The 12888-nt window shown below is 40.9% G+C and overlaps 1 protein-coding gene across 4 annotated transcripts in view; it reads right to left on the minus strand.

Moving 5' to 3' along the window:
• The window catches only part of CYGB (cytoglobin), an 82597-nt gene that overhangs the window by 34596 nt on the left and 35113 nt on the right, over positions 1 to 12888 (minus strand). For 3 of the 4 annotated variants that reach the window (XM_039328018.1, XM_039328016.1, XM_039328017.1), the window contains 2 exons: positions 6754 to 6985; positions 2859 to 2990 (listed from right to left, as the gene is read on the minus strand). In XM_039328018.1, the coding sequence (XP_039183952.1) occupies positions 2859 to 2990; positions 6754 to 6985 (364 nt within the window). Of the gene's footprint in view, positions 1 to 2203; positions 2991 to 6753; positions 6986 to 12888 lie in introns of those variants that run through there. The other variant, XM_039328019.1, reaches the window with a different exon arrangement.

The following is a 12888-nucleotide window of genomic DNA, read 5'->3' on the forward strand; positions in this document are numbered from 1 at the left end:
AAACTTCAACAGCTTTATTTTTTACCTATGTTTTTTTTTAACAAGTAGGTAACATCATCAATGCGAGTGAGTGTGCGGTTCTTCCCGTTGTGTTGGATCACCCTGGGAGAAAATATTGCAGGATCCTCTAAGTGTTTAAGTAGAGGAGAACTCCAGATTTGAGTGAGTCTGAATGAGTCCGTTTCAGTGACAGACCCATTCTTATGGAATAATTTGCCTCAAGAGATTTGGGAACGGCTAATCGTAGGAGAGCTTTTAAGACTTGGCTTTTCAAAAAGCTTTGGATCTTAAGTAACTGCAACATGTTATAATATTTTAACTGTAGGATTTTAAAGATGGTATTAGAGTTTCCTTGTGTAGTTTTTAATTTTATTGCATGTAAGTTGCCTGGTATTCCTACAAACGTGGTTGGATATGAATATCATCAGTGCTAGCCACTGTTAGCCACCATCAGGAAACTGACTTGCAATGATCATATTACCTAGTTGGGTACTGCAGTTAAATGTCTGCAAGTAAAATAATTGATCTGGTTTATCACATTATGATTGACTAATTGGTGGATCTTGGGAGGTGGAATCCAGGGCTTTTTGCGGCGGGGGGGGGGGACCTTATGCAGCCCAAGGATCTCAAGCAGTGCACTGCTGATTTAAAATACTTTCAGCAACTAAAATCAACTATTTTGGGAATGGGAATGCATGTGCTCCTGCTGTTTCTTTGACATCATTTAGCCTGCCTATACAGGTCATCCTCAACTTTAAGTGAGACATTTGTTAAGGGAGTTTTGCCCCATTTTACAACCTTTCTTGCCACAGTTGCTAATTGAATCACTGCAGTTGTAAATTACTAATACAGTTGGCTAAGTGAACCTGACTTCCCCATTGACTTTGTCTGTCAGAAGGTTACAGAAGGGGATCACGTGACACCCCCCCCCAGGACGCTGCCACTGTCATAAATATGAGTCTGTTGCTGAGCGCTCTGAATTTTGATCAGTGACCACGGGGATGCCGCAACACTCATAAGTGTGAAAAAAAATGATCCTAAGTCACTTTTTCCGGTGCCGTTGTAACTTCGAACGGTTGTAAGTCGAGGACTGTCTGTATTGTTTTCAATAAGGCAGAGCTATGGTATCCCTTCATTCTTATGTCAGGCTTTTGAGATGACTAAACCAGAATCCAAATGGGCAAACTATTCAGCAGTATTGAGTGAAAGAATCCTTCCAATTCTTAGCAGTATGGAAAAAATACAGCTGAACTGAAACCTTGCAGAGAGGGACCCCAACTCTTGAGATCTGACCTCAGTCACTAGGCCAACCTTAGTTAGCAGCGAGCCTTCCAGGCAGGGGACAGTTCTACCTGCACTTATATATAGCAAGCTTATCCTATCCAGTTAAACCAGATTTTTCAAATGGCTCAGGAAGAGTCAAACAATATCGCCCCATCATTATATTTTCCTTGTCTTTCTTTCAGTTACTGCTTTTCGTATCTGCCACTTTAAAAACTGCCCTGCCTACCATGGGCTGATTCATTGTGGAGGCAGCATTGTCTCTGGGAGAGCATCCAGAGCCTTGGCAGATTCACTTTCTACATCAGCCTGGCTGACTAATTCTTTGTTCTGTCTAACCCAGTATGAATCAATACTGGAAGGGGGAATCCCAGTGCACTCCTCTAATACCTCTGAAAATAGGCCAAAACTGACATGCTTTGCCACCTAAGTAGATCACTGAGATGAATCACAGCTTTGAAAAACTGTAAACGAATCAGCATCAGTGAAGGAATAAAAATATAACTTGAGTTTGGAGAGAGATGGACTTGGGCAGAGATCACCTGATTTCTTATTATTTATAATCTGGGAGGATTTAATTTTGAGCTAGGGTTTGCTCTAAGAAAGATTAAGCTATTTTATAATTCCACTGTATGAATTGTATTTTCTGGGCTGTAGAAAGACTGCAGACAAGTCATGTGTATGGTAGTGAAAATTACCAGTCTAATAAGACCTCATGTTCATCCATCAGTGGAAGATTTGTAGAATTCCACTTTTTTCTTGATGGATTCTGAATTAAATACCTCTGTTAACATCAAGCTGAAATAAGTAAATCTGAAATAAATACATTCTGAAAGCTATTACCATAAACTAATAGCTTTTAGAATGGTAACTGGCTTCTGCTGAAGCAAATAAAGACTCTTGCGATACTTTAAAAGAAAAGATTTATTGCGTGATTTGTGGATCAATGTTCACTTTATGTGATGAAAAGGACTCAGATCCACAAAGGTTTATACAGTTACCAACTACTGTGCTACAAGATTCTTTACAAGATCCATATAGTATGGGTTCATATATCCTAGCACTGTATTATTAACAAATCTGGCAATTCTAAAAGTCACAACTGAACGCATTTCATCTTCTTTATGCTGGCTTTCCATTCTTACATGATTACTAATGCTAGTACAGTACAACAGGGATCCCCAATGCTCAGCATACTCATGAAACTCCATTTATGTGAGTGGCAGGTGGGCACGTATGCCTGCTGCTTGTGCAAATGGAGCTGCACGTGGTCACCCACCACTTGTGCGGAACCATCCCCTCTTCCCCTCACCAATCCACAAAGCCAAAAAGATTGGGGACCGCTGCAGTACAGTACCTATAATTGTCTAACTCTCTAAAGAAGTACTTAATACTTCTAAAGAAGTATTTTTCAGACTTCTTCTTAAATACCTGCAGAGTTATGTGTATGAGCCCATTGCAAGTAGAGTGAAGGGGTGATGGGTCATGAGAATTAGGATGAAATTGTGCAGGAATCCCAAGCCTGCCCTGCCATATTACACTCCCATTATTGAGTTTGGAAAGTGCATCCAGCCCACCTCCTTGTATGCAGCCGTCACATGAGTGTAGATGAGGCTCCTCATCTTGGCCCAGGCTCTCTGAACCTCTGGAGCACTGAACTCATTGGTGTACTCTTCCACAAGCACTTCCAGTATGATGCCAGTCAGAATCTGGGAGAAGGACGAAGAGGAAAAGTTAGGAGAACAGGATTTCTCATTCTCCTCTGTAGTTTCAAAACAAAGCATGATCGTTAGCCCCTCCCCCCTTTTTAACTGCCATTGCTTTGGCTGTGTGCTGCCATAATGGACATTTATTCTCACTTTCTGTACAATACCCAGTAGATGAATGACAAGGTAATTAATAATAACATAAAAGCACTCTTCCTTAATATTATGCTTCCCTGGGATTTTAGACTATAACTCTTTCATTCCTTGGTAGGTTATTGTAGGCTAAGGCAGTGGTGGCGAACCTATGGCACAGATGCCAGAGACGGCACTCAGAGCTCTCTCTGTGGGCACAAGTGCCGTCACCCCAGTCCTAGGCCTTCAGCTGGGTTTTATAAAACCTTTTCACTTTAAGCCTCCACCGTCGTGTGCAAAAAAAAAAAAGGTTCAATCAATCAGTCAATTTCAACTTCTCGCAGGGAAAATAAGATCTTGCAAAGTTGGAATTGATTGATTGAACTTTTTAGTCCCACCCAGTCTGCCATTACCACCACAGCCACGCCCACCCAATGGGCCACACCCACCTACCCAATTGACCACACCCAGCCTATGGGCCACACCCACCGGGTACCTGATGATGCATAAGTGGGTTTTGGGTTGCAGTTTGGGCACTTGGTCTCCAAAAGGTTCGCCATCACTGGGCTAAGGAGTGTACCTAAATAATTTTAGGGCATGGGTATAAAGGTCTTAAATTTATTGATCTTTCCTAATCATCTTAGATGACTAGGTTATTTCAATTCAGAAGTACAAAACTAGAAGTTCTCCTTTACCTCATAGCCATTTTATCCTTACAATTTCTTGTCCATTTTTAGTAGACTACAGGGGGCAAAATGAGATTTGTCCTTGATGCTCTGAACATGTGTGGTGAGGCAATGCACCCATTGAAAATGACGCAGAAGAAACACTTTGGATATTCAAGCTTGAGCACAGCACATTTTCTACTATTCAACAAGGCAGGTTAATGTGATCAAAAGTTGCGACTGTTTTATGAATTACTCATTTTAGTGATTCGGTGCTTATAACTTGAAAAGTAAGCATTTAGTTATATTAAAGTTGGGCTTGTGTACTATTTTCCTCATCATCTGACATGTCCTACATGGTCATTTCAGCAACCTGTGGGACTCTGAATTTCAGCTCCAAAGTTGCACCACAGCTTGCACTGAGGGAACTATAGAACAGACTGTTTGGATGGCAACACAACATATTATCAAAATCAAATCAATAGAACAAAATCAGCGATAAAATTAGACGACCAAATACTTAATAAAAGCAAGGGAATTAGGAAAGTGTTTTCTTGATGTTGGAAAAACTACATGCCAAGAAAATTCTGCAAGCAGGAGCCCCAAAAACTATCACCAACAGATATAAAAATTATTAAGAAAACAGCTTCTTTAGTCAATAAAGAGTCATGGGATAGCTCATCTAGAAGCAGATTTTTTTTCAGTAGCTACCTTAAAATTAAGTCTTTCCATTCAAACTGGACGGGGACTATTTTCTACCCAAGTGAGATGTGTTTCAATTACTAGTTCTAATTAGTACTTTAGCACCTGCCTTTTGTGCTAACCCCTGGAACTGAAAAATGATTCGGCAAGTGCTTCAGCCTTCATGTGAGGGCAGTATTTTATTTTATTTTGCTATTTATGAAAACAGCCTTTTTCCGGGCTTCTTCAAAAACCTAAAAAAATATGTTTTTCTTTAAGGAATCAGAAAGATTCTTAAGCAGTGGACTCATACAGAAGTCTGAAAAAAAAAAGATGGGTGTGTTTGAATAAACTGCAGGGAAGTGCTGCATACACACCACATCTAAAGCACTTCTGAATCACTTTCAAAGTATGCACAACCTCCCACCTGGTCTGCCTTCAGATATAGTCCACTTGCAGTTCACTACAACAATCCTGGTTGAAGATTCCCATTGCATAAATAAACTCTAACCAAAGTATTTCTATCCAGGAGAGACTGCAAGTAGTCCCCCCTTCCCCCCTGTTCGCTATAGATTAGAAATAATAGAATTACAGCATAAAAGAGACTAAAAATAAAATATATGAGAGCATTCATCATATAACTTATAGCTGGTGTCCCTAGCTTCATGTTTGTATCTGAAAATCTAATTGGAAGTTTCAAGCACAACAATCACAAAAGGCACCAATTTTGACAGAATAGCCAGATCTGTGGGCAGGTCTGATATTTTAAAAGTATGTTGCAAATATTCATTATTCACTGTAAAAGGCTGAGACTGTTTTATCTTTTTTCAATTTACCACTTAACTTTTTTCTGGGTCGGGACACACTTTAGATAAAACAAACAAACCAAATCTGGACTTTAGCTACCACCTTATTGCTCAAAAATAACTAGTGACAGTTTTAGAAAGAAAAGAAAATGCTTTGTGCCATGCCAGCTAAGCTTTTTGGTTTGGTTTTTTTTATCTTTATAACAATATGCCCTGCTAATTTAAAGCATATATATCACAACAAGGTAATTTGTATCTGATTGCTAGCTGATATTCTGGAATGTGTTCTGCCAATCTTCTTCCTGTCTGTTCTGCATTGTGACTGCTATAATCTTTAGTGTTTCAACTGGGAAATTATTGATATTTTAGATCAAGCCAAATCCAAAAATGCTAAGGAGTTCCTGGAAAGTTGGCATTCTGACAAATCAGCCATATGTGTGTGTATGTGTATATGTATATATATGTGTATGTATATATACTTTGAACTAAATTCACACATATTTATGAGAACTAGTGGCTGAAATAAAACTGTCTCAGTGCTGAAGGACAATCATAGTCTCATCCATCAGTCATCAACTAGAATTGTGGCCAATGATAGATCTAGATTTCAAAATCAATAGAAACAGATCTGCAGTAAGGTGAAGTTGCTCCAAGTGCTCTATTTCAGTCAAAATCAATAGCTTGGGTCAAAGGGCATGAGCAAATAAGGGCTCGTTGATTTGAGATTTTTTAGCAGAAAGAATATAGTTCCTCAGAACTGACAGAGGAAATCAATCCTGGAAAAAGACACAAAATAATAATCTCTAAAGAGTGGCATTATATAACTGCAGTATTTTCCATTCAAGTAAAAGACTTCTGAAGGACAGAAAGACACTCTATAGTCTTCTCCATCTGAAAATGACAACCTGAGTAACCTTTTAAATAGTCCTTAACCCACAATTTAAAAAAAAAATGTTTTTGGAAAACAGCAATTAATTCAAGTCTGAGTTTGCTGCTTCCCTGTAGAATGATTAATGGAAAAAAATGTACCGTATATTCCGGCGTATAAGACGACCCCCGTCTTTGGCGCCAATTTTAAAGCTTGCAAATGTCGTCTTATACGCCGGAAAGTACGGTATATGTATTTGCTGGTCTCTGCCTTTCCCTTATAGGTACTCTTAGGATATTGCAGACAATCTCAACTCAATCCAAATGTTAAAACAAATGGGAATGATTGTAAACACAAGCCCCTAATGTACACATTTCGTTGTTTGTGGATCTTACAAGTAAACTGAATATTGATGATTACACCGCAAAATGATATATAGTTTCTGTTATTAGAATTAGATGGAGATTCTTCATCATTTAAATACTTTTGAGATATTAAAGCGCCAAATTTGAAATTGCCAAGGACTATTAGCCAGTCATTATTACCATTTTATGTCTGCTTTATTTGGTTTGGGGGTTTCTTATCAATGTTCAAGAACATGGTTTTTCTCTTACCTTGAAGTAGACAGGGTCGACTTTGTGCTTGACCGCATGTGCCTTGCCCACCAGAGCTAGCACAGAAGAGACCTTTTCTGAATCATATATGTTCTCCACCACGCTATTAATAGCCCCCATAACCCTCCTGGCATGTTTCCGCAGCTGCAGGCTTCTTTCCATCTCTAGTGGATCTTCCATGTGCTTGAACTGGCTGAAGTACTGCTTGGCAGATGGGAAGTTGACAAAAAATCTGCACAATACCAAAGAGAGAAGAGTGCCAAGTTAGTTTGGAAAACAATATGTCCCAGTGTGTTTTGGGGTGGGTGGGGAGGAAAGAGCAATGGAAGTGAAGTGAAAGCCTTAAAAGTAAGGATTTTAAGAGGGAGACCTGGATGCCATTTTTCTCACATCATTAGGACAGCTTCTACCACAATGTTAGCTTCCAGACGAATTGTAATCATGCCAGCAGAAAAGTAAATTTTTTTAATGAATTTTGGGGAGCCATTTTATATGGGAGCATTTTAAAACTGGAAGAAGGCTGAACTTCAAGTGATTTTACTGTGGAAGTAAAGTAAAAGTAAATCTACTTTTATGTGGAAGAGCTGCTGGGGTGAATGCACATCACCATATTTATCACTTCCTTTCACTGAAAATTTGCCTGCTAGTTTAAACCAAGCCTAGTGCTTTTATTTTAGCCAATATATTCCCCAGGATGATACTTTTAAGTCTCTTTAGAGATGATTATCCCTTTAGCTCACTTTAAGTCAATGTATAAAACTCTGCCAAGCATTCATTTATTCATTCATTTTATATGATGTGTTGTTAAATTTTCAAATTATCCCCACAGGAACTTACAATAAAAACAGTGTAAGCAATTGTGGGAGGAATCCAGAGAAAGAAATATTTTGGGGAATATTAAAAAGGCAGAAACTTCTCCTACACCCAGCTAGAAAACTCAGCATAGGCCAGCTTTTAGAAATACAAATTTAACAATCTTTCAGAAAGGTTGGAGCCTTCCAGCTAGAAACTGAAGAGATTAGGAAGACAAAGACACCTAAAATATACATACCCCACCCAAACTCTAAAAGACATGACCTTTGGGGACATAATAGGATTAACCCATCAATACCAAAAGGGCACACTCAGACTCAGGTCAAAGTACATGACACAGGAAATACAAAGCCTCAAACAGGAACAGGAAACAATCTCAAAAGCCCCAGAAGATATAAAAAACCCCACTCCCAACTACATGTGGTCAGTTTTTCCCACAGCCATCTTTCTGTCTGGCTTTCCTCTTCAATAAACTGCAACCTTCTTTCTAAAGCAGTCTCCATTTTGTTTATTCCCAGCTTGGACTGGACCCTGATGAAGATTTTTCTTTCAATACAATAAAAATGGTGCAAACAATATAAAATGATTAAGTCATCCAGTCTGAGGACAAGGGTAGTGGGCCAATGTATCACAATTTAATGATGAGAACATTTGGTTCATGCAAAACTCTGCTTTGTGGGAACACCCACCCAACCCTTTGTTCTGTTTTTTTTTTCAATTTTTTTCAGCGATGCATGTATAGGAGAGGTAACGCCATTGAACTGGTTGAAACAGTAGTCTAGTTCATTTTCTTAATGGACTATTGGGGGTTTATGTACTAATTTGCATTCATATTCTGCTTTTTTTCCGAGAAACCCAAGCTGGGGGGAACATTTCTATCCTTTCCAACAATTTTGGGGAGATAGGATAATGATTACAGATGCCTAGAGTGCTTCATTGCTGAAAACGTGGGAAAGGATTAGCGTTTGAATGAATCAGAATTTCAGTCAGTTGTCCCCTTCTATTCCCAAATCCACCTTGAAAAGCCTTGAACCATGTGGCATAGAATGGCAGCCTGAGGTATATTAGCCATGGCTTTGAGAGCTGCTTTCTTATGCTTGCACAGTTTGCTCTTCAAGCAAATTCCTAGTAGGCCAGTTTCACTCGGAGACAGATGAGGGTGGGGGAGGGGGAAACAACCACCTGGCTGTTTTTGATCCTGACTGTTTCCTTCACCCACACACCATGACAGAGCAGCAGACTCTTTGGGTTCCACTTGATTAGGTTGTTCCCACTTGGCTGGTCTCACACAAGAGGTTGTCAGGGAAGCCATGTGAAGCCGCAAATGGAATAACCGCATCTCCTGCTGCCTTTCCTTAGACATCTGGGATTCATTAGCCTGCCTAAAATAAGTTCTGAAGTGTGAAGAGTGTGTGGCAGCAAAAGGACAGGAAAGATGAGAGACAGAGAGCAGCAGGGGGAGGATTAAGTGCTTTATTTTGCCTTTTAAATATTCTTTCCATTTTCTTTCTGATCCAGTCCAAATGCCAGTCTCTCCAGTTGATTTTGATAGAAGGAAAGTTGCTTCTCTCAAGGAGAGAAGCAACCTGGAATTTAAGGAGAAACTTCCTAACTGTCCCAGTGAGGACAATTAACCAGTGGAATAACTTGCTCCTAGAAGTTGTGGGTGCTTGAGCAGACCGTTGGACTAGAAGACCCCCAATGTCCCTTCCATCTCTATTCTGATTGAAGGTTGCTGTTGATTAAGTCTCATTCTCAGGTTTCTCTGCAAAATACAAATCTGTTCAATGCTTATTTCTGCCAGCAACAATAGATTCTGCCCAATTTTTTTTCCCAGGTCAAAAAGCAACTGTCTGATAGATGGTCCCAAAGCAGCTTACCCTTTTCTGGAAAAAGAGGTAGCCAAGTAAGTGAGACAAAGTGGATGCCAGATCTTAGTACAGGGGTGTCAAATTCAATTTCATTGAGGGCTGCATCAGCACTGCGGTTGCCCTCAGAGGGCTGGGTGGGTGTGGCCAGGGTGAGTGTGGATGGAGTGGGTGTGGCCTAGTGGGTGAGCATGGCCAGCTCTACATCGTTTGATTCAAGGGTGCCTGTGGGGCCTGGGCAGGAGTGGAACAGATCTGAGGATCTCTGGCAGAGGTGGGTGGGATCAGGGCAAGTGCCAAGGCATGGTCCACTGGAGGAGCCTCACTGCCTGCTGAAACCTCTCTGCCGGAGCCCATCAAGCCAGATATGTAAAGTAGGCGAGGGCCATTTGCTGGCCACTTCCAGGCAATGGTGCATTTCTTCATTCCTCACAAAGGGTGACACCTCCCCAGCATGCACCTGGGGGGGGGCGACATGGCAGGGGCTGGTTCCTCGCTGTTTCGAGATGGCCTTGTGAACCTAAGATTGAATGCATTTCAGCATAAATGGCCACCACAAAATTGTACATTGGCTCCCAGCCGGCCTGGGCCAGGGCCAAGGCAGTAGGGGCCGTTCCCTCACTGTTCCCAGGCTAGCTTCGCGGGCCACATAAAACTACTTCGCGGGCGCATCCGGCCCCCGGGCCTTGTGTTTGACATATCTGTCTTAGTAGAATAACTGTTGTGTTACAAAGGAGGAAAGGATGAGGATGAGGATTCAAAGCCAAAGGATTGTTGCCACCTCTAATATCTTAATTAGGACTAGCCAAAATGGCAGAAAAAGTATGAAATCTTTGAAACATCTTCGCAAGCAAGCATGTTACAAAAACCAAGCTGTCAAGATTAATTTACTCTTCACTAGAGATACAGAATTCAGTTGGGTTATTAAAGTGCAAAAGTAGCTGTGCAACCTGTCCTTGCATTTCTGACCCTTGCAGACTTGTAAAGCAAAGAAAAGCTGCAGTAAGATCATTAGCACAATTCAGTCAGCAATTATTTTGTTTAATAACCAACTTGCCCATACCAACTATGGTTGCTAAATGAGGATTAGCTGTATAATATATTTTTCCCTGTTGTTCTTTCCTTACTATCAGATTTCTTGTCTCAGGACAGCAAATCTAACTTATATTTCCACTTCTGTGTATACATTATAGAAGCTATGTGCCAAATTTCACTAAATGCATCCTCTCTTTGAAGGTGTTTTCTATCTGAATGAGTGTGCAATGCAAGTGTAATTAAAAGGCCTTGGGGGAAAAAGAGAGAATGAAGAGCTCTGAAAGAGTCAGTCAAAAATTAAGAACTGGACAAATCCAGATTTAGTGGATGACTGGTCATTGTGATAAGAGCTGTGGTTTTTCTTCTGTAAATTATGGCTATTATTTAAAATCTGCTTTTGTACATATATTAGTAGAAATAAATTGTATATAAATCCTTACTGATTATGGTTTCCTTACTGGCCATGCTGATTTATATGAATGCATCCACATCAGAGCTTCACTTGTTCCTTTCTGATGCTAAATTGGAGGGTGGATGTTAAAAAGTTTTAAAAAGAAGGCAGAGGACAGAGTGAAAGAAGCTTTTAGTTACATATTTGGGTGAGATTCCACCCAGTTTTAAATGTAACTCTTGGATAGGAAATGTGGAATATGAGAAGACTATTGGAGCCCCTAGAGAGCTGGTTTCTCAGCACCAAGTTAAATCACCACTAATTTGATTGAGGTGAAGGTAGCATTGTTTTAAAGAATGCTGCCCTCCTAAAGCACATAATATAAAACTAAATAAGTTATATTGCGCTATTGCTGTCTGCTCTTTAAATAGGAAGGAAACCAGCTCAGCACATATAGATTGTGAGGAATGTATATAGGTATACAAAAATAGAAGGTGCAACATTTTGCAGTTCTGTATGGAGCATTTTAAATTCTAATGGTCCTTTCTGTTTTTCCTATCCTCTCCCCTTCCCAATCTCTACATTGGCCTTTCCTCCTATCCCAGTGGTGGCGAACCTATGGCACGCGTGCCAGAGGTGGCACTCAGAGCCCTATCTGTGGGCACGCATGCCATGCCTCGGAGATGGCAACTGTCCCTCTTCAACCAGCTGCCCGCTAACTCACCGAGGTCCCACATGGCTGGATGCATCCCAGCATGGCTGGTTTCCCTCCCCCCCGGTCCCATCCCTCCTGGCCTTGCATGCTCTTCTTTTCCTGGGTACAACCCACTGCATTGCCTCCTCAGCTGTTGGCCGGCCATCCAGCTCAGGGCTGTGGAGCTGCTGACAGACACTGTTGGCCCCCATGCGCTCGCTGGCCTCTGTGTGTGGAGGGTGATGGTGGCAGGCAGCAGCTACCCCAGCTTCGCCTTGCCCTGTGACAATCGCACCCCCGCCCTGCCTCGCCTTACCTCGCCTCACCCTAAAGGACAAGCCTCCTACCCACTGCCCCACCTGCCAGATACCCCCTGGATCTCCCCCAACCCTGCCCGGCCCCCACAGGCGTCCCTCCCCACGATCAACATCTAGGTGACCATGCCCACCTTGGCCACAGCCATCCAGTCTGCCATGACCACCACAGCCATGCTCAGCAATAAATAAGTGGGGTTTGCTCAGCAATAAATAAGTGGGGTTTGCGTTGCAGTTTGGGCACTCAGTCTCTAAAAGTTTCGCCATCACTGTCCTATCCTGTCCACTAGGGCTACATTCCATTTTCCATCCTCCTTGGAACATTTTTGAAGTTTTCACTTTTAAAAGGCTTCCCTTTTAATGCATTTATATTTCTGCAAAGAAAAAAGTGTGCTTTCTGACATTCCCTCTTAAGTATGAAGTGTGGTATTTTGATCATACAAGCAAGTGCACTCAGACCTGACTGTCATAGTTAAGGTCTGAAAAAGCTCCTTCAAAACACATTCTGCAGGTATGTTTTATTAATCTGCTCCATGTTTTGCTTCCCCTGGACTTCAGCTATGTTTGTTACAAACCTGCAAGAATCATTACAGTTGAGTGGTAAAAAAAATACATGCAATTAATTAATTAACCATCAGTGTTTTGAATAATAGCTGGGAGTTGCAACTATCTTTCAACTTGGCTTACATATGGATTTCCCCACTGGAAAAAAAAATCACATCAAGATGGGAGAAAACAATTGTGTGAATCCAAAGCTTGGCAATAACAACAACAAATATTATTGTATGTTACTACAATAATATTTGTTGTGATTGCCAAGCTTTGGCTTTGCAGATCTAACACTTGCTATTGCACAACATGGAAATAAAATTGATAAACGGCAGCTGTCACAAGTATGAATTCTATGGAACTGCTTATCTTATGCACTTCTTTTAAGCATCTTCTGTTGTCTTTTGACAGCTGATAAATGTATACAAGATGTCTTTTCAAAAAGATCTCTTTTCCCTTTTGTTTCTGAGA

The sequence above is a fragment of the Crotalus tigris genome, unplaced genomic scaffold, assembly GCF_016545835.1.
Source record: "Crotalus tigris isolate CLP2741 ecotype Arizona unplaced genomic scaffold, ASM1654583v1 scf7180000024370.6872682, whole genome shotgun sequence".
Classification (NCBI taxonomy): domain Eukaryota; kingdom Metazoa; phylum Chordata; class Lepidosauria; order Squamata; family Viperidae; genus Crotalus; species Crotalus tigris.